The 22,901-nt window shown below is 37.8% G+C and overlaps 2 protein-coding genes across 2 annotated transcripts in view; both read left to right on the top strand.

The window, feature by feature from the left end:
- LOC309509691 (eotaxin-like) overlaps positions 1-22,901 on the top strand; it is a 243,725-nt gene that overhangs the window by 2,492 nt on the left and 218,332 nt on the right. The window lies entirely within an intron of this gene.
- The window catches only part of hs6st1b (heparan sulfate 6-O-sulfotransferase 1b), a 51,439-nt gene continuing 30,170 nt past the window's right edge, over positions 1,633-22,901 (top strand). The window contains exon 1 of the mRNA XM_082184470.1: positions 1,633-2,483. Coding sequence (XP_082040596.1) covers positions 1,963-2,483 — 521 coding nt within the window. The 5' untranslated portion in view covers positions 1,633-1,962. The remainder of the gene's footprint in view (positions 2,484-22,901) is intronic.

Below are 22,901 nucleotides of genomic sequence, written 5' to 3'. Positions count from 1 at the left end.
TCCTACTGAAAATTTAGACTGACAAATGGAGTAAATGACTATAGGGAAAATTGAAGGCAAAGCAGATTTGAATGGAACATCATTCAAAAGCTGAACAGGGTCCTCTATGTGGGTTCGTTCACAGTCACGACAGCCACATTTAACATAATGTAGGCTTACTTCTAAGCCTTATTGTCTCTGATAGTGTGTTCTGAAATGGAACATTAAAGACCTAAATATATTGCTTTACTTGCACTTAGATTTAAATTCAAAAGCCTTAGAGGTTCAAAAGCCTTCCTGTGTCACAAATCAATAATGCCCATCAATCTCTGTCTCTGCTTTTAGATGTACTTTGGAAATAAAGCTTAAATGCCAGAACTATAAGAACACGTTAGAGGTTTTTAAAGAAGGAAACCATTTGTATATGTTATCAAAATATCATATATAGACAGTTTTATATATATTAATGCATCATTTACTAGGATGGGGGAAGATGCCCCTCTTAAGAACAATTGGGATTTACTTTTAAATGGTAACCTATTTAGATATAAGTTTTGCATGTGTAGGATGATGATGCATCAGCCAATGTGTTATAAATAAACATTTGCTAAGTTAGTTGGTATGGCATAAAATGTCAAATATTAAAAGAGGGGTAAGATGGGCCCTATGGGGTAACTGGCCCCCCTACCTAGAATTAGAAACCCCCCCACTGGATAAACTTGTACAGAATGTATAAATGACTTTTGAAATAATTCTAATCAATATTTTTATTTATTTTTAAATTGTCATTAATGTGAAATACTAAATAAACTGTTGTATTTAAAAAATCTTTTTTTGACAATTTAGTTGAATATTTGAATGACAGGCAAAGCAGAATCCCAGTAAAAGAGATTTGTCTGAAAGGTAAAATTATTCTATGAATATTTCATACAGGCATATAAATATTTACCTATTTAATTGCCCATATTTTAATTGAAGATATAGGCCTAATAATTATTAACAATAATTAACAATAATTATTTAATACCTAACAATAGGTATTCAGGGGCGTTTGGCGGGTCATCTTGTCCCAGGGGGCATCTTATCCCAACCTACTGGGGTATTCATATGTATGGAGGAAATTTACAGTATTCCATTGTCAGCCGTCGTACTCCTCTGTGTCGCCCCCTATCAGTTCTGTGTGGATCAGCGGCGCTAACTTAATCTCCTCAATTACTACAGGATTGATGTTTTGGTTCTCGTATGGAATTTATTTGTGCTCAATGCACTGGCATGAGGCGAATTGCTTATTTTCGGTTAACTTGTGTGCACTATAAAACATTAAATTGTTTATTATTAGAGTCGACTTATTAATGGAAAATATTAATAATCTTTTTTTTTTCTTTTTTTATACTTTATTATTATTTTTTTTAACCAAGTGGCTACTTAGGGGTTCTGTGGAATTTTTCAAAGAAAAAGTTTTAAAAGGTATCGCGATATTTGGCATTAAAAATGTAACAGAGCATTATAGTCAACATTATGGGTTTTTTTTTTGTGTGGGTTTTTTTTTTTTTTTTTTTGCTTTAAAAAAAAAAAACTGCAAACGGGAACTCCAAACAAAGCATTAAAGCCCCTTTCCTCACAGTTACTAGTGAGAGCTTGATGTGTGAGGGGGAAAGTGGGTGTCGCTGTTTAGAATAATTATACGAGACAAGGGAGGTATTTTCTGACTAGTCGCTTCACAGAGGACTCAACAACTCGAGGTCTGAGGACTGCTGTGCCTTCATCTGCTGGACGGGTCCCGTGAACGGATTTGATCTGGATTTTCGACAGGTAACTGTTATAGGACCGGTCGAAATGTGGATGTAATGTATCCAAGCACACATTGTCTCGAGATCCCGAACTCTTAAGTGGACCTATGATGATCTGTCTACGAAGAGACGCGAAGGGTGCAAGCCACCACAGAAGCCCCGCGGACTGTTGTTGTCTGAGAAATGATAACAAATGAACGACACGGAAAGGAACATGGTTGAAAGGACCAGTAAATTTCTGTTGATCGTCGTCGGATCGGTCTTCTTCATGCTGATTTTGTACCAGTACGTGGCTCCCGGGGTGATCAACTTCGGCTCCCCGCACGGGTACCTTCTCGGCGAAGAGGACATGACCATTTTCCCCACTCCGGATCCGCACTATGTGAAAAAGTACTACTTCCCTATTAAAGATCTAGAGCGCAATATCGATTTCGAAATTAAGGGAGAAGACGTGATTGTGTTTCTCCACATCCAAAAGACCGGCGGGACCACCTTCGGGAGACACCTGGTCCAAAATGTTCGACTGGAGCTTCCGTGTGATTGTAGACCGGGGCAGAAGAAGTGTACTTGCTACCGTCCGAACCGAAAGGAGACCTGGCTGTTTTCTCGGTTCTCCACCGGCTGGAGTTGCGGTTTACATGCGGACTGGACCGAGCTCACCAACTGCGTCCCGGGAGTTCTCAACAAAAAAGAGAGCAAGTCGAAAAAAATGAGGTGAGTTTGTTTGTTTGACCCTGCTGAAAATCTCAAGGTTTTCAAAACATTCAGTGTCGCGAAGAGTTACTCTGAGAGCGTAAGTAAAATTTTGGGTTTATCGTTGCCTGTATAGATAACTTTAAGGTTTTAAACAGTTTTTCTGTGTAAAATCGCCTCAGTAAATCTCCAGTCGTGTGTAACCAACAGCATTTCTGTAGCCTAGTTCTCGCTTAGAAAACGTTCAAGTCGCCGTTTACCCAGTCAAGCTTAAGAGTATCAGTTTCACGAAGGAAAAACATGCTGGAATCCGTTACATTTGTTCCGAATGAGTTTTGTTTGGGCAGTATCGCTTCATTTTTTTTGTTTCATTTACTTCTTCGGTGTGGGATGGTGTTTCCTCGTTTGTTTTACCGAAGTTATGCTGTAAGAGTTGAAAGGGACATTCCACGGCTTTTCTTTTTTTTTTAAAGTGATTTTGACGTATTATTATTATTTTTAAACATTTAATTAGACAAAAAATATGATTTAGATAGATAATTTTTGTCTGTAGTCTCTGGGACCTATATATAGCCTGTAGTATTGCTGTGTCTTTGAAAAGGCTGATGGGAAATAGCCTAGTTGACAGCTTTTAGTTAATTTAGCCATTAGTGCATGATGTGTTCAAGCCAAGGTAGTGGCACTACGAATGTTAGAAAGATTTAATGCTCACGTTTGATATGTCCATATTTTTAATAATCAGTTGTTTACTCTGTGTCATGGTTACAGGACTGACTATTTAAGACCTACTGACAACTCATTTGACACTTGTCCTTAAAGCGTTTACATCCTGAAGAGATGATGATGTCGTTATGACATTTAAAAAATAGATATATATTAATGGAATATTACATCATTAAGTTGAAACTTTTATTTAGTCCCTTGAACTTGACCTGAAGAAAAATGTTCTACTCAGTGGTACAGAAGCAATAGTTAGTTTATTGCTCCATCCCTTTGAGTTTAAACTTGTCCTTAATTTCTATGAAAATGTCCCATAGTTTCTGCAAAATTGTATTTGGAACTATCAGAACCTTTTCTTATTTAGTTTATATTTTTGATGAAAGTGGTATCACAAGTCAACACAATTGACTGTAGTAACTGTAGTTTGTCATTCCAAATGGGGGTTTCCGCCAGAACGGGTGAAGGTCTCTGCATGTTACTGTCTTAGTAACTGTTTTTGCATGTTACTGTCTCTGTCTTATAATAGTCGTCACTAATCTGACGCAAAACTTGCGGTAACATATAAATCCGTTTTATCTACAATTTCAGAGTCAGTCGTAATAAAATCAAATGTAACAATTTATTATGTCCGGTAAATGTATCATGTCAATTTCATAATTAGTTCAAAGATAATAAATACAAAACATCAAATGCTCTGGAATAAAGAGAAAAGATGCAAACCTGACATAAGAAAATACATGATGCTGAGAGTTTTGGCCACTCTCAGCATCATGGGCTAATTTGAGCTACGAATTGCCATGAGCCTCTTGTTGCATTTCTTTATATAGACGGAAACTTCTTTCACATGGAAATATTTGCTAAAAATGGGAATTTGCATTCAGAGTTTACACCTTTTGGGAGTAGGATTCCATTTGCCTGGAAGACACACACCCTCCTCTGTGTGCGAGTTATCACTAAACTCTTAAACACCTTAATACCTTTTGGTTTACTTCTTTGGGAATGAGACCTTTGTACCAGTCGCACTGAGACATTTCAAATGATACCAAACATGTGTAATACTGTATGATTATAACTATTCACATTAAACCATATAGATTCTTGGGTGAATTTTGGTGATCTCAGCATGAGAGAGAAGGAATGGGGGAAGAGGGAAAGAGATGTAGAAAGAGATGTAGGCTAGATTAGGATGATTCTGAGGTGAGACTTGAATGGTGCACAAGAGTTCAAATGTTAATTTCCTTTATTCTTTCAGAGAGTTGCCCTCTTTTCCAGTTTTTCCAGTCTTACATAACTATGGTAAATGGTGGAAACTGTGGTTCCACCACCCCATGCAGGGCTTGAACCTATATAGTTTTAACCAGTAAGCTATATCACCCCTATTTCTGTCCTGCATGCCAATTTTTTAAGCTGATCACAAAATGAAGTGGCTCAGGTGTTTATTGTCACATTGACTAGAAAACACCAAAGCAGTTTCAGTTTATACACAAGGAAGCTCTCCAGCTGTGTAACCAGTAAACTCAGACTCACAATGGGGTGTGTTTTAGCAGGCCTGCAGGGAGAGCTGTAATAACATGCTGATATCTTGCTATTCTGGACAGCTTAAAAAGACATCTTTCATGACTTCTTTGTGCGTTTAAAAATCACTGGCACTAAATGTGATAATGGATACTGTGACTCATGTTTCAGAGTTACTAAGTGCAAGGAAAAGTCATCCTAGAACTTGCCTTGCCTTTCACTTTCCCAGGTGGTTTTCCAAAGGATTTTTATTTTTTTATTTTTTACTCTGCCGGGGAACTTTGTGGAATGACTAAGCATTCCAGTGTACGTTTAGCAAATGGCCAGTTAACCTCTTGAACCTCTAATTGACATCATGTTTGGATAAACCTGCACTTTTCAGTCAAGACCTTCTAGATCCACAGGTTTCTCAACCATTGAATGGCCACATTCTGTCAGCTGTAGGCTAGGCTGATGAAAATTGGAAATTTCATGGATGGTTATGTCCAATAACTGAAAGAGAGGGTTTAAAAGCTGGCCCAACTAGCCTAATAGGTATCCCGCTGGCTGAGTGCATCACATAGGCTATGCCTTGATGCACAGGCCTAAGTGACTCGCACTACCAAGAGAGCCATCAGTTGTTACTGGCTGATCTCAACGGCCCCACACCATCAGCCACAGTTACACTTAAACAAGTAGAGCGCCGTTCACACTCCCCTGCTGTTGACATGTTTTCAAGATGGAATCGCCATGTGTTCAGTGACTACAAAGTGCTTTATAGTACACAATTCATTGGGTTTTGATACAGAGATAATGTGACCCTGTAGGGAGGTTAAATTAAAATATCTAGGAAAGTTTAAAAGAGGTAAATGCATATTAAGAAATGTGTTCACATGCTAATGAAATTGATGGTATGCACGGTATAGCAGTACTATATCAGTTATCAGACTATTATAATATATTTTTTATTTTTTCATTTAGATAATGTTTGCCATCATCTAATTCTCTCGAAGTTAATCTACTTTTTTATAAAAACACTATACGACAATACTACATTCTACTAGAAGTTGAACCTCCTTCTCTAATGTGTTTTATGGTGGGGGCAGTTGCTTGTTAAGATTATCATAAAATTCAGAGTAAAGGCTCATTATCTGTCCTTCCCCTGGGTAACGTCTTAATGACACGTGTGTGTGTGTGTGTGTGTGTGTGTGTGTGTGTGTGTGCACGCCGATGAGAGAAGGAGAGCAATTTGAGACTCAACCAGAAATAGAATAAGGTTAGTTGCACTTGAGGAAAATGTTGTAACTGATAGTATGGGGTCTACCGTCTGTGCACTACTGAATTAACATCGCATGCAGTTGCATGGAGAGGTGTTGTGTAAATGACTCATTTGTGATTTGTGACTGTCTATGAATACTTTGTGTATCTTGTTTTCTTAATAGGCCTTTATCACACTACCGTGTTCAGGTTCAAGCTTCAAGCTTTAAATAGTAGAGTAAAAAACTTCCGCTGTAGCCTGTATCAATGGCTGTGCCCATAGCACGGGGTTGTTGAGATGTCAAATTCAGCACAGATAGGCCTACTTCTTCTAAAGACACCAATCTCATTTTACAATCATTAATTGAGTATTGTGAAACAAGAAGAAAAAAAAAAGGTGTCGTAATATTCCGACACATATTTTGTGATTTACTATAAGTCCTTAACCTAACTGTAATAACAACATAGAGGAATAATATTCATTTTTTTCCCACAGGATTTTGTGAGACTTCATTTAAGGGGGAGCACTTAAGCCATACTGTATGTGTATGCGCAATACTTCAGAGTCTCATCACCTTATTTTATTAGAGAACTGCAAGACAAACAACATATCACAATAAAGAGCATTCAAATTAGACAAAGCTTAAAATATTAATTACGACTAAAATCTATATTGGGGGGATTAAATTAAAGGTTTAGGGGAATTTCATTGTATTAAACTTATTGTTCGCATTTTTTCACGCACTTACTTCACAATGCAATCATCAATAATTAGATCAAATTGAAGTTGTTTAAATAAAGGGGTATTTCCAGCCCATGCACAATTCACGAAATTAACTGGTTTGGTTTGAGCTATATCCTCCATGTTTGAGTGTAATGATTTGATAGCATTATACTGTAGTGTAGACAAAAATTTGTGGTAATATAATGCAAAATTAAAGAAAAGAGCTTTAAAAACAAAATTAAATCAGTCAGATAATTCCTCTGGCAGTAACTTGAGCTGCCCGTTAACCTCATGACTAGCAACTCCGGTAGCGTTGACAATCGCATCTCTCAGATAATGTGACACAATCAAATAAAAGATGACATACATAGGGTCTATATAAACAGTTTTAAATATTGACGTTTGATTAAATTAGTTTATTTAAATTTTCTTCTCAAAACTGCCGTCCGTCCATTGACAATAATGCAGGCGGAAATTCGTTTACGCTGCTAATCGGAGCCGAAGACGCTAATCGGAGCGTCTTCTAAGTGAAGACGCTGACTGTGATGAAGGCCTATACAGGAAATGCAAGTACAAGATAGTAAGCAGAACAGCTTCAAACAACCTTTAAAATATTTAAGGCAAAAACTGAGCAGATTTCACAGTAAATAGTCATTTCAAAATAGTATTCAACAAGTCAAATTATTGGGGTATTAATCGTGCCAGTAGCACAAACTGTGGACATTGCTAAAGTTTAATACTTAGCGTTTTGAAGAACACTGCATTCTGCCCTGTGCTTACCGTAATCCATCACCCACACACACACCATGTTAGTTTTCACCTAAGCAAGCAGCTATTGACAGCTTTAAGTCCAATCTGTCTGTAGCCCTTGGCAACAGACTGTTTACATCGTCTGCATGTCATGAGAGTTGCTTATCTTAACGATTATATAGGAAACTGCAGTTTAAATGCAGGGCTGGCGTCCATAAACCTTACCGTTATGTTGCAATAATGTTATTTATTAATCTGTATGTAATTTAAGTAGCACCACACCTCTCTACTTTCTGTGCCGATGATATGCAGTTCAAAGTGGAGATGTGATGAAACGTTGGCTGTCATAGATCTGGATCAGGCGAGATGGTGACATAGATTTAGACAGAGCTGCTTTTGTGCTAAATTTGGGTCTCGGGCTCCACTGGGAACTGTTCAGGGATATTATGTCTAGGTAAGGTCTCTTTGTAGCTTGAACGATTATAAGAGGATTTGTTCTGGACATAAATGCTGATAATAATCAGTACAGCAAATCTTCAGGCTGATTTTTCCACCACAGCTATTATGAAACTAATGTGCAGCACAGGTTTATTATGAATTGCTTTCCAGTATTCATGGTGCTTGTGACGTTTTGTGATGAATACTTAGCCCTCTAGAGTCAAATGGCTATTTCTGGAAGACTTTCACTGACTAATAGGTTTCAGTCGAAGATGTAGCCTACTGTATGAATAAAGCAATTTGTGTATTAAAACTAAAGGAGACTAATAACGTAATAATAGAACAGAAATGTCTGTTGGCGTTCATATTTGTCATGTAGTTCTAGCATGTGTGTGTTTAGAACGATATCTGCATCATTATCAACATATAAATAGCATCTGAAATGTATTTCAAATGAACAACTTTAGATATGTAAAAATGTTAATGGATAGTTTTAGGTTCGTAGGATATTGAATTAATTGAGTTGATTTTATTGTATTTAATCAACATGAATAATTTATACTGTTCAATTCCATCAAATTTGTTTCATGTATTTACCTCATGTCACATTATTAATGGTTTATTCTGCTCTGTGTGATTTATGATGCCATGTTTAACTAATTTAACAGGACTTCATCACTTTAGTTTAGCCTAAAAATAAAAAACTTTAAAATGGGAAAATGATTAAAATTCAGTAATTTAATCTTACGTAATCATAACATTTTTGGAATGGTTTATACTTTTTTCTTTTTTGAGAAGGTTTTTGGCTTAGTGTAGGATTGAGGTGTGGTTTATTTATTTGCTTTTTTTGGGGGGTTATTTATTTATTGGGGGGGTTGGAGTCTAAGATTTATTCTACTGTTATTGAAAGTATGAAAAATGACTGTTTTCTATGTATGTTAACGGATTTTAAAATGTAATTTATTCCTGTAATGGTAAAGCTGAATTTGCAGCAGCCATTACTCCAGTCTTCAGTGTCACATGGTCCTATACAAATATATTTATGATATAATTAAATATAATATAAAGGATTCATAAAGATTTTTAGCACTTTTTTTGCCTTTTGGGCACCGATAAACATAATATAATTTTTTTGTTGCTTGATTTAAAAAAAACAAATTTACGTAGTTTTGGCATTTACCGGGCCTAACGGCTGAACATAACAAGCTGACAAATTAATACAATGATCAATGAGACCAAGGGGTCACAAAGGTTATAAATAGACTCTGACTGGGTGAATCCTCTTTGCCGCACTGGTGTAATCTTGAAGAAGGTGTGTGGACTGGTAATAATAGTGGTGCTGGCTGCAGGATGTGATTTACTGTGAGCCAGAGAGACAGGACAGCAGCCTGTGAGGGAACAGGCCAGCGGTAAGCCACTAACTACCTGTCCGCTGAGACAAATTAGGGCCAAATTCTCTCAGACTTTCCCCTGCTCTTATTTTTTTGTTGTGCTCATTACCTCCCTCTCTGTATCTACTGCTCTTTCTTACCACTTCATAGCTTTTCTCTCCCTGTTCTTCTCTGCGAGCATGACTGAAATGTCTCCTTTAATGTAAAACTGCACAATTATGACCATCTTCTTTTGTGTTGCTTGCGTAGTAAAATTATACTGGAAAAGTATATAAATTGTGGTTACCTGGCATGCGAGTTTAATGCAGAAGTCTGGGCATGGATTTCCTGTAGCAGGCATGAAACTGGATGAGCTCTGGATGAGCGGTGGTCTGTAGCGGCGATGAGAAGCAGGAGGTTCGTCGCTAAATTGAATCAGATACTGTCAGGCTGTGATGGCTCACGGTTCAGTGAGAGCCACTCAGACACACTTTGGAGGTAATTGGAGGACTTTTCTGTTCAACCTCACTCGTTCTTACGTTGATTTATCTTAAGAGATACCGTACCGGTGTAGAGCTGATATTATTCTGATTTTTCACTGATATCACTCATTCAGACCCTTTTCTGGGCCTCATGGTCTATCAGTCTAATGTTGAATTTTGAAGTCCACATTGGAGCTTATTCATTCCAACAACCAAACTGTTTTTTTGTTTTTTTTTATGAGACATTTGAGGTAAATTGGACATCATTCTTTGAGTAATGTGGAATATAGTAGTTTTTTTTTTCTTCTCTCAAACTCAAATCCGTTTCATCGTTTTTGTAGTCTGAACTCTGAACAGATATCGAAATTAGATTCAAAACAGATTTTGTTAATGCATCTCAGTCTGAACAACCTTTGTCGTTTTTACGATGCATTTGGATTTGGTTAACTGACCTCATGAAAAACATAATCAATGGCGGTCCATCAATTGCACATTTCTTGGCCATTGCACATTGAATTGGATGTGGTGTTTGCAAAGTTCAAAGCCTTTGATGATTGTGGTAAAGCTCAGTATTAAGGTTAGCTGGTCAGAGGATACACCTGAACTTTGGGACGTTAGCTGTGTCAGTGACTGTACATTGCATGATAGCGTAGCGCACAGCCACGTCCATATGAGCTGGGACAGCCTTAGTGTGTTAATCCAATCAGATCAGCGAGGGATTAGAGGCCGTTGTCTCCGAAGAAAACCATGGAGTTATGCTAATCTCTTTAGCGATGTGTGCTGGGCCATTGCGTCTCTCTCTCTCTCATGAGATGGAGACAGACAGTTGGTTCCTGTGTTGACATGGGGTAATTTCATACAAAAAAGAACATCCACGATGATGCATTTTTTTTGGACCACAAGGGTTGGGAACATAGAAACGTCTTAATGCCAATTCACACTGAACTGACAGACGCCGACCAACGGCAACAGGTTTTGTCGGATCAGTGTGTTACCCCTGTCGGCGTCTGTTGTCGTTGGTCAGAGCGTGTTTTCACCATTTGAACGTGTTGAATCAGTTTTTTAGGGTCGTGGAATGTCTTATATATATATATAATTATTTTTATTTATTTTATTTTTTTTATATAAAAAATATATATTTATATATATATATATATATATATATATATATATATATATATATATATATATATATATATATATATATATATATATATATATTTTTTTATGAATCAGAAACATGCAGCACAACCATGGCTGCATTTCCCAAAAGCATCGTAAGCCTAAGTTGATCGTAGAGACCATTGGTGGCAATTGTTCTACGATTAACTTAGGCTTACAATGCTTATAGTATAGATTGATTCCTAAATTAATTAATATAATGAGTCAGTTCTTTTTAGTGAATCAGAAACATACTGTGCAACCAGTTTCCTGAATGCATGAATCTTATGAGTCGGCTCATTTTAGTGAATCAAAAACATAGAAAATCGTTATCGTAATCGTTATCGATTCTCACTATTAACTAGTTGCTTATTAGCATCCCTATTACTGGTTTATCAGTACTTATAAAGCACATTTTACTTTATTCTTCTTGACCATATTCTACATCCTTTAATCCTACCTAATACCTAAATTGAACAACTACTTTACTAACTATTAATAAGTTGTATTTAGGAGTTTGAGGCAAAAGTTGAGAATTGGACCCTAAACTAAAGTGTGACCAAATTATCTTATTATTTGGGAATGCAATTGTATTTTTCCCCCAATGTTTATTTCCGACAATCACTAAGAAACCAAGAATTTCAAGAATCGTTACTGGAAGTGTTATCGGAACCAGAGTCGTTAAATTATTTACAATTTTGATCCCTACAGTGTTACGGAAAAGGCTTAGTCAGGCCTCGGTTTTTACAAACTTGAAAGTTTTTTCTTAAATATGAAACTCTTGTCTGTACCAAACCGAGAAACACTTTAATGTCTTATTCAGCATGAAAGTTGAAATTGATGCTTACAAATGCGTCACACTTTTAATGGCAAAAAGTCCTGCTCGAATACGCCCTGCGCTGCCTCAGTGACTAGATGACTGATGTTCACATCATTTGCCGGGACTCAGTGCTGTATGAAATTGAATTCAGGGAAAGCGAAGCCCGCAAGATGGGGATTTAGTAGCTGATCATTGTATTCTACTAGGGAGAGAAATGTTATCAGTTACTCCCTTCGGGAAAAGCAGGCTTAAACCGAAGCAAACATACGGACTTCACCACACAGGAAGTACACGGAAACTGGTTGATCTGTCAAATAAGAGTTTCTCATGATCTGTGTTCCTGCCGTTCTCATCTAGCATCAAGGACATTAGGGGGATGAGGAATTTATGTTGGCAATAATGAAAGTCGTGCTTTTTCATTTTTAATTCAAACATTTTGCCATGAACTTTGATTTACTTGCCCTCCTTTGTCTCAGTGTGTGAGATGTCTGCAGTTGAATGACATCTCACTTAGCTTGTCTTCAGATCTATACCGGTGCGCTCAGGAAATGGGCCGTCCTGCCGTCTTGCACTAGATTGATGCTCTACAAGGGCAAATTACAAGGTAATGAGTGGTTAGCAGGAGACACTCTTTAATTATGGCCTGATGGTCTCGAGTGAGTCTGAAGGACAACTATGGATTATTGTGTGCCTGTTTCTGTGTGTCTGGCTACTGGTCAACGTCTCACACTTTCCCCTGTATTTTTAGTCAATTCCGAATCTGGAGGCCCATTTCAAGGCGGACTAATAATAGCCCTGGGGCCTATTATGACAATGACGTGCAATCTGTCTCTTTCTACTGAATGGTCGGCAGGACACAGGCCGACTGCAGAGATTCAGCTCGTGCTAGCTGAGATACCCTCATTAAAAGTGGTCTTAATGAAACGTGTGAAAACGGGTGATGAAGGAGAGCAGTTTGTGCGGGAACGATGACAGAATCAAAGCTGTGACCAAATGGTAGTTCCCAGTGGGATTTCATTATCGAATTGTCAAGCACATGTCAACATATTTGCACATGCACACTTAGTGGTTCATGTAGGAGGAGTTGTTGTTTTTTTCTTTCTTTTTTTGGCTACATGTGGACGTCATTGGGCAACTCAAGCTGTGTTACACATAATTGTGCCTGCACAGAATCTGCACACTTTTTCCCCACATTTTCCACACTGATTGTGGAGAAAAATCAGCTGTATTAATGTAAATATGATTTCTTTTTTTTTGCCTTTTTGCTTCTTCAGTGAGAATTTTGCAATGTGCACATCCGTGATAGTCACATGTGCGATGTCAAGTATAGGGATCGTAGTGATTCGTATAGAACAGGCCCCACAGTTCGAAACGCACATGATTTGTGGATTAATTACAAAGTTTAACCATCATAGAGTGAAAGTTTATCATTTGTTTTAGGTCCTGTCAGTTTAAACTTTCAAGCAATTAAAAAAATTTAAGCACAAGACATGAAAAATAACTCCATTTGGAATTTGTGCGCTGTTTTCTGTGCAGACAGCATGCAAAAACAGAATTCCGTTCTCTTTCACGTCTGTTTGGACTTGAACGGACATATACATGCAAAATGCTGTCAAAATGCCAGACTCTGCAAGTATTAGCGAGTATAAACAGTCGCTTAGCCTATGGCTTAAGTGAACGTAAACAACTAAAACAGATGTGTACCAGGATCCATGTATTCGGTCTTAAAGTGATAGCAGCCTAATAAACCTGCTAATGTCTGTGTCATTAATGTTAATCAAACAATAAAATACAAGAGCTATTCAAGTCATCTGGTGTTTGTTTTTATAAATTGTTTTTATATCCCAATATATATCACAGAAAAACAAAACATCACTATGTCTGTTTTTTCCAATATTGTGCAGCCCTTCCAGTGAGTATAAGGTGTGGGCTCTGCAGTGAGGAACAGCCGGGTAATGTGCTATAGTGGAGAAGAACAAAGTTCCCGTGTAGTTGTTATAGAGCAGCACGGTTGGTTCTGATTCATTGGATTCACTCTTTTGCAGACGTTCACCTCCCACTGCCTCTAATATGCTCAGCCCGTCAACACGCGTATAGTAATTCCAGGCTGCAATCCCTCTGGCTGCTTTCTGGCTTTACAGTAAGTCCTGGACACAGATCCTGCAACACTGCACCAGATTGATTCCTTTTGCATGCCGTAAATCTTCCCACACCCCTGCTAATGCCCTGAGAACTGAGCTGGGAGAGATGCCTCTTCATTACCCCAACAGCGGGGCATCCGAACCAACCTGTGACACAGCCGATTCTCAGCACAAACCGCATCTGTTATCCCAGAAGATGTTAAATAAAGAAAAGGAAAGGCTGAGCGTGTGGAAAATGATAATTTGGCTTGAATCTGAAGGGTTTGGTTTTTTTTTGTTTACCCTTGTTGTTGCTGAGCAGATGTCTTCAGCCAGTGCGAATTGGATTCCGTGAAATCAGGGCTGGCATTGTGTTATTAGACATCTGGATGCTGTTGTCTGATATTTGGCTGTGCAGCAGTTGAGGTCTTTAAACCAGCAAATTTTTCGATTTTGTGCCTCTTGCGCCCACAGTTGAAAAAGCATAAACATCTAAACGCTAGAAGGAACATGAGAGATCGATGGAGATGGAGCATATGCTGGGAAAACAAAAGTTTAAACTCATATTTAGAAGCTTCCCACCTCCCTGATTTTGAAACATAAACCTAGCGGGATTGGGAGGGAGGGAAAACCAATGCACACATCACTGGAGATATTATTACCCATTTATGGTACTATTTATACCTCCACCATGGGCCTGCAGAACAAGTGAGGTCATATATGTTGAGATTGCTGGAGGCTGATTTACATTCTCCTGAACATGTTTTATTTATTAATACTATGATGGAGGTCAGTAACAGGCGCTTTTCTGCACATAGCCAGCATGATGTTGGAGGCGGCGAGAGCACCGGCTCGCCTGCAGCGAGTTGAGGGATGTGGGTGGGTTTTGGTTTATGCTCTTACCTGGACATGGATCAGAAAGGCAACAGGCCGTTCAGGGGTTTCAGTGGTTTGAGATGTGAGAGCATGCCCATGGGTTGTTGTTGGTGTTGAAATTGAAGGAGAAAAAGAGAGGGAGAGAGAGAGGAGTGATAAATAGATAAATCTAACCACGTTGATGAAAAGATTTACATTGACCTCCAAAACTGTCTGTGAAGAGTAATTGTGGGAAAAGATGAATGGTCTGTTGCCTCCCTTCAAAATCACAAAAGCAGATTGGGTGCAAGACCATCTATTTATCTATCTCTCTATCTGTCTGTCAATGGCAGAAACGTCAACAGGATATATCCCTTGGCAGGGATTGAAAAAAGTATCAAGTCAGAGTTTTGCTTCTAGTGTCACAAACATAAATACATTTTAAAAAACATCTGAAGGCCAGTAAATTACAAGACTGCGCACTGTACATCATACCCGAGGGATGATGGAATACCATGTCTACTACTTCATCTTCTGCTGTTTTGCATTATTCAGCCGTTTTCAATTAGGTAACAAAGTTTTTTTTATGTAACTAAACATAGCACAGGGCCACTGGTCTCCAAAGCAGCTAAAGGATTCAGTTTTTGCTTTATAATCTGTTCTCCAAATAACTAGGAGATTATGCATGAGTTTTACCTTAGGATGCTGATGTTAAAGGGATTGGGACCAAGAAATAAAAATCTGTCATTATTTACTCGCCCCTCATGTCATTTCAAAGCTGCATGACTGACTTTCCTCTGTAGAACACAAAAGGTTTTTCTGGAGAATATTTTGGGCTCTCGTTTTTGTAACAAATATTAATCAGGACTGTCAAGCTCCAAACTGACCAAAAATGCACCAGAGAAGTAGCACATCTCAGAATGCATATCTTAGAAACAGACTGAAATATAAGTTATTGACTTATAATCGTCCCCTCCAGTGAAGTGTTAACCTATGCGACTGGATCTCAAGAAGTGCTTGTCAGTCCCATTTAGGGTTGGGCATCGTTTTGATTTGAACGATTCTGATTCCGATTCCGATTCTTCATTTCGATTTCGGTTCTTTTCGATTCTCGATTCCGATTCTTTGAGGGGTGGAGTCAAAACCTGTCACAGGCTCATTTCACAGAGGAAAATTTTATTTTGATTTAGTTTTAGTTTTGGGAGCTGCAGCCCACGTGGGAGAAAATTAGGAATGCCTCTGCACCAGACCAAAAAACAGATTTATGCAGAACTTGCACCCTGGTCTGGACTCTCTGGACATAACTAACTCATTGTATAAAAGCTCACTTTAAAGCACCATTGATTTGTATCATATTCCGGTCGCGGTTTAAAATGGTTTTAAGTTAAAAAAAAAAGATGTTGAAATATGTTATAGGCCTATTTAGCATTTTATATGCAGCTAATAGCTACCTTGCTTAGCACATATATAAACATTCTCTATTCATAAAAAAAAAAAAACTCATATCACGTTGGTCCACGTGAGATGATTGACAGCTGTACAGCGAATGAGAGAGCGCTGATATCATAAACTGACGCGAATCATTTTACAAACATGTGATGATAAATCATTATTTCTCCAAATATGCGCACCATTGGATTAAGAGCCCTGGCGGATGCTGTTTATTGCATGTATGTGAACACAAATAAACCGGAGGAGACGTGAATGACGCTTTATGAGTGATGATTTCTATTCAAAATAACAAACATTACAGATTAATTATTTTGCACTCGATCCTGGCAACGTTACTAACGTTGGTCGCGCAGGGTTGCCTGAGGAGGACGAGACAGTGGACCAGCGCTCAGAGACAGTGGACATATGTCGAACACGCTACACTCCTTGTAAATTTTGTACACCATGCAGGCGTAACGTTAGGTGTTTAGTCATATTTGTAGTGCATCCGCCCGTGCAAGAAATAAGTTTGTCACATGTGTTGCACTCTGCCGACCCAGGCTTTTTTAAGGTGAAATAAAGCCACACTTTTGAGCGCCGCTTACAGTGCTCCATGCCTGCAACAGAACAAGCGGGCGCGGCAAGCACTTCCGGAAATCCAGTGGCCACTATGGAAACCAAAACTTGCGCGTTTGGAACCGATGATCGGAATCGAAAACAAATTTTCTAAACGATTCCAATGGCATCGTTATTTTTTAAACGGTTCCCAGTTGGAACCGGTTCTCGATGCCCAACCCTAGTCCCATTACCTTGAAAAGTGTGGCCAGGCTTTAAAAAGGAAGTCATACAAGTTTTGAATGACATGAAGTTGAGTAAATGATGACATAAGGTTCATTTTTGATGAACTATCCCTTTAAGGAGCTTGAGGAAGACACTCTCAGAGTTGTTTGTTGGTAGTGTGTGTTTGTTTAAATTTCTTGGTGTAGCCCTGAGTGTGGGTTTTTAATATGTCTAGATTTTTATTGCCATTGGGAAAGGCTGGAGCTTCTGTGAACTACAGCCTAAATTGACAAGTAGATTGAATTTGTGCAAATGGATGATGAAATGCTATTGAAATATTCATTTTTCCGTTGTGCTACAGATGGGTTGGGGCTCCCACCCACATGTCCCGGTACTGCTTCACTTGAGAAAAAACTGTCACAGATTCGTCACCTCACAGCTGTTCCCCAGAGGAAGAGAGCTCCCATAAACGGACGCATTTCTCTTCATGATCAAACCACTATTGAAGTTGTTCCTCAGAACGAAATGAAAAGAAACCGAGGGAACAAGCATTCTTAATACAAGAACATCCAGTCTTCTGTTATTAAATGTTCTGAGGTGTTGTCCTGCGCTGCTATAATAAATTTAAAAGAGGAAACTCGGGATCTAATATATTAAAGGCAATGCAGGAATCTTGCAGTATTGGAGGTATGTGAACTGGTCTGCTCGATGAGCATGATAATTGAATTGTTGGAAATGCAAATCCATTTCAATGGCATCTGCAGACAATGACCACTGCAAGAAAAAGAAGACCCACCTGTGAAAGCTATGAGTATGTGCAGGGAATTGTGGGTAACCATTGCTTTGCAAGCGGACAAAGACCCTTTGAATCTCTGCAAGCTTTTCAGTCTTTTCTCTCTGGACTAAAAGTAGTTAAGACCTATCATGTCTGTCAATCTTTTCTCTCCTTTCTCTGTCTCTCATTCACTCTTTCATTTTCAATAGATTTAGTCAGTGTAGAAGTTTTTTTTTTGTTTTTTTTGTAGGAATACATGGATATTGAAATTGAAAAGTCGACTTAGAATTTTAATACTGGCCATTTAAGGGTTCTCAGTCATAACATGAAAACACTAAGCAATTTTGTAATTAATAATATAAATTACTTATAAAATACTAAAAACCAAAATAAATAGTTTTAAGTGCTACAAGTGAATTTAGGCATCACAACATTATAATGTACAGTACGAAAAATGGACATTCATTTTGAGATTTGCAGAAGATTGCATTTAATAGTGTTTTTAAATATTAGCTTTAAGTGGGTAAATCTATCGCTATCCCTTTAAGTTAGCGCTTTGTATGTTTCACTTATAAGACTTGTTTGTATTTGTTTGAGCGAGGTTCTAGTTGGGCGAACACAAGTACATCCAACCATCCATCATTCTCATCAGCCGAGCATTTCTTTACCTCAGCAAGCCGCCCGTTCCCCCTAAACTCCTGAGTAGGTGCTTTGGAAAGTTTGTTCATTGAAAAAAAAAAAAAAAAAGAAGAAGAAAAGAAAAGTGCTGAAGGGGATTTTCCTTTTGAAGCGCAGCGGCCACGGCTACGTACAGGCCTTTGCTGTATGATGGCGTGATTGAAAGCTAAACATGCAGGCTTTCTAGAAGATCAAATGATACGAGTTGCTTATTCCTCCAGTGCACAGTGTATTCTTTGCATTAGCGCTGATTTGCAGGGGTTTGAATATGTTAGTAGGTGCAGTAGCCCTACACGTTGCTTGCAGGCCTTACACTTCAAAGACGTCTCACACGCTATTTCTGACTGTTTTAATGGCCACTGGTGGAGGAAACTGGATGTGATTTATAGGTTGCGAGTGAAACCACTTGATTTACTTTGCTGCGTCTTGCGTCATTTCGAAGGAACTCTGCTTCATCATCATTTTTTGGCAGCGCTGTTGAAGCCATGGGGACTATGACCAGGAGATTTTTTTTTTTGTCATAGAGTGTTCGGGTTTTTCCAAAGAATTATAGGCTAATTGATGACGCAAGCTCAGCAAGAATAAGAAGTGCTGGTGTCTGCCAGTAAAACTGGATTGCGACAGAGAGAACTACAAAAGAATCATGTCTTTCTTGCGTAGCTGGGTTGACTTCATTTTTTTTATGTTCTACTGTACGATATGTGAAACTCAGTCCGGTTTTGTTTCTTTTTCAGGTGCATTTAAAGCATCCGTCCATCCCCGACATGGCAGAGTACTTTCCCTTTTAGTTTAATGCTAATCTCATAGTGTTTACTCACTGCTTAAAGGTGTAATTGCCTTTGGTAACAAAATATTAAACCTATATGCACAGTATATCAGTAACATAGATATTAAACAGGTTTTTGCATTCTCATTTCTTCTATTCACATTTAGATTACATTTGCCATCATTTAACGCTCAAAGTTCATCTTTAAAACATGAATAATTTAAAAACACTGTTAAATGTAATCTTTAGAAATTAAAATTTTGTGATTGCTAAATTAATAAAAAATTATTGATTTTATCCTGAGATTGGTCGATTGAATGAAATTTTGCTCATTACACCTGTGCACTAAAAATGGCTGGGTTAAAAACAACCCATTTGGCAACCCAGCACTGGATAAATATCGGACAGAACACATGCTGGGTTAAAGGAAGTGTTGGGTTAACCCAACTTTTGCTCATATTGACTAAAAGCTGGGCTAATTTTGGTTAATATAACCCTCGCTTAACAGGAGATACTTCAAAATGGCCATGTCGCGTCTCTCACTCTGTCTGCAATGCAAGCGAACCTAGCAGATGTGAAATAATGTTGGTTACTCTCTCTGCAGGACACCTGTGTGCATGACTTCATACATGCACTAAAAATGATGTGTGTGTGCGCTCTTGCGTTGGTCGGTTGCGCGTATGGAGTTCAGTGCAGGATGCAGTGGTCTAGGTCCCTCTGTGCTAGTGAAACACGAGGTGATCTGTGATTTATTGTGTCATTTATCACCTTCTGTGTCCCAAGTAGCTGTTGCCCAGATGGTCTTGTCGTTAAGAGGTGTAAATTTCACATTTAAGTGGAATCATTCCAGAACAATATGTATGCGCACACATGCCTTTTAAAATGAGTTCTTTATCATGCTATTGTATACACATTATAAACAAAATGATTCAAAAATAATTAATTTACTTTTTTTGACAAAGAAAACCTCATTGCTAATGTAAAAACTCTGCAACCATCTCCAAATATAGTTTGTCAAAGCTTTTATTTGCCATTTTGTGGCATGTCACAAGGCATTTTGCTTATTTTGGTCCTGTTATTGAGGATTTTGTGTGTGTGTGTGTGTGTGTACACATATATGTGTGTTTGTGCTGATCCTAATGCTGGCAGCTGCATCCTGTTATCATTTACTAGGGTCAGCAAACCCATTGAGTCTTTGAATGATGGCTTTAGCCTCCTTTAGCAGGTGTTTAATGGAAGAATGAGCCAAAGCCTCCTTCCCTTTACCTTCAGTTTCATTAAACCTTCAGACTGGAGCTTTTAACAGCAGCTGAGGATGGACCGAATAAAGCCGAAATCATATTTAAGCATCTTTAAGGGAAGAAATGGTCTTTCAAAGCATTGAGAAGGAAAACGGCTCATCTGGGATTCTTCCTAAAGGTTTTGGGTCAAATAGGATTTACAGAGGGTTCTTCTCAGGACTGCTTTGAGCTTCATTTAAGAACATAAGATGTTTCTATTTGCCTGTTTTTTGGCAAACTTGCTTTGATATATGATTGTATAATATTATTTGAATGTTAATGCAGCGCTGTTGATGTGAAATTTGCTTGACCTCTATCATGTTGCTGAACTCTAAATAGACCATTTGGCCAACCTGAGAGAAGAGGTTTGAACAAACCAATGTCCCCATTCACATACTAACAACTATTCAGTTTCACGCAGTATTCCATACGAATGGATAGGGCATCGATTATAGCTGTCATGTTAAGAAACATCAAGGGACAGGGTTATTTTTTTAAACAATTAAAATTCAATGATGGTTGAAGGGTCTTCCCCCTCGTTGATGTCAATTATCTAACACTGTTTGGAAATTGACCTGTGAAAGACAGAAAGTCAATGAAAAGCACTTAACTGTCATGTGGTCAATTAGTAGACACATGCTGAGTGATTTTTCCATTGGTCAAGGAATGCTGAAAACCTTTAATGGTTTGTTTACATTTGCCCTTTAAGTTTTACAGGATTGAAGGCATGAAACAGCATTCACAATGCTGTTAATTTGTGACATTTCTAAGTGAAACATTTACATTTTGGCAAATGTTTTTCATCCAAAGTAACTTCCAAGTGCTTTCTTGGAATTAAACCCATGATCTTGGGAAATTATTGAAACATCTTTAAAGCAATATAAATGTATTTCAGAATCAGAAGCGAAACTGTGATAAAGACCTTCTTTTTTTTTTCCAGAGAATATGTTTGGAATTAAGTTAAAATCTATGTATGTACTATATTTATATATTTATATTTATAATATTATATAATGATAAAATAGATATATATATTTTCCTTGCATAAACATAATTTCCATGGTTTTGGGCTTAACACAAGCATAAAAATAAAAAAAAATTAAAAAAATTCAAAGTGAGGAAAAATTAATTGAATTCTGTATTATTCTCTTAAACTTTTTTATGATCTTGTGCATATTGTAATTTATTTTGTTTAAAAGATGTTTATTATGATATGTTTTTAACTGGAAAATAAGACAATTACTGATGAAGAAAATTTGTTGTAGTGTATTCAGCATGAAATATTGTAGGGCAGAACTTCGACTTGGCTCATTTAAGCTATAAAATGTTTGACTAATGTTATATTTCATTTTAGTGGATGAGAAAATTACATTTAGATGAAATATTTTAAAACCAAACTTTTTGCTCTTTAGAATAAAGTGCAGTGAAGAATCGTGCAACAAGACCAGAAACATTTATTTCGAAAGTCAATGTCAATTTGTTTTCTTGTTGTCCTGAAAAGCGTTTCTCTTTCTTCTTTGTTTTTGTAGCAAGGCCTGGCTTGGTTTAGCCTTGTCTTATTCTTGGTTTCTCTTAATTACATGCTCGTCATACGCCCCTAACTGTAAGGCTGTAATTAACTGGAAAGCGTTTCGGCGAGCAGCTGTTTGTGGTCTGTGGTGTGGGTTGGGTACGAAGCATGACAGCCGAGACTCTGGATTAACAAATCACTGTGTCATGATCTGTTGCTGAACGTTATGATAACGGTGGTCATGATGACATGATATACAGACACAGAGTTTTCTAAAGTCAGGCAGGGCTGACAGTGGCAGGTGGCACCATGGCCCAGAGAGACTCTTTTGTCCAGTATTACATTATTCCACTGGCTCTCTATGCGAGTTCCTACATTAGTTGTTTTAGAGCCATCTGGATCCACTCACTCTTGTCTTAAAGCTCTTTTTCTTCCGTTTAAAGGTCAGTGGCCAGCAGGAATCTGAGCCTGCATGTGGGCTAGAGTGGTTACCACCATTAACATCAGGCGTAGAGGTCAAAGGGTTAGTCCCTGTGGACTTATTTTATGGCATGCCGCCTCCTTGTCAGAATGATCCCATTGCTTTTTCCAGATCGGACATCAAGCCCGATTGGTCGAAAGCAGAATTGTCTTGCTCACCACAAATCTTTTAGGTACAAAATAATGGATTTTATTTCAGTTCAGTGAGTCTCGACACAATTCCAAAGTGACTCTCGATGCATCTCAATTTTTCAGCTACATTTGTATGTAAATCTTTGTCGAATTAAGACAAATTCTTAATTCAAAAGCAACACAGTTTTTATATTGTTAAGATATAATTTATATATTTTTTTATAATTATAATATATAATAATATACATTTTATCAATAATTATTAAAAAAATATATTCAGTTTATTTCATTACAAATGAAGTAAAAATTCTGATTGAATTTTTTTTAAACATTTCTGGATAAAACCAGATTAGCTTGATGCATTTGGAAAGTGTGAATCACTGGTGGGTTAAAAAATGGATCGACTTAGTTTCTGC

This window comes from Leuciscus leuciscus (genome assembly GCF_965113295.1).
Source record: "Leuciscus leuciscus genome assembly, chromosome: 11".
Classification (NCBI taxonomy): Eukaryota; Metazoa; Chordata; class Actinopteri; order Cypriniformes; family Leuciscidae; genus Leuciscus; species Leuciscus leuciscus.
Note: the sequence above shows the minus strand (reverse complement) of the source record. Positions and strands in the feature narration are given on the sequence as shown.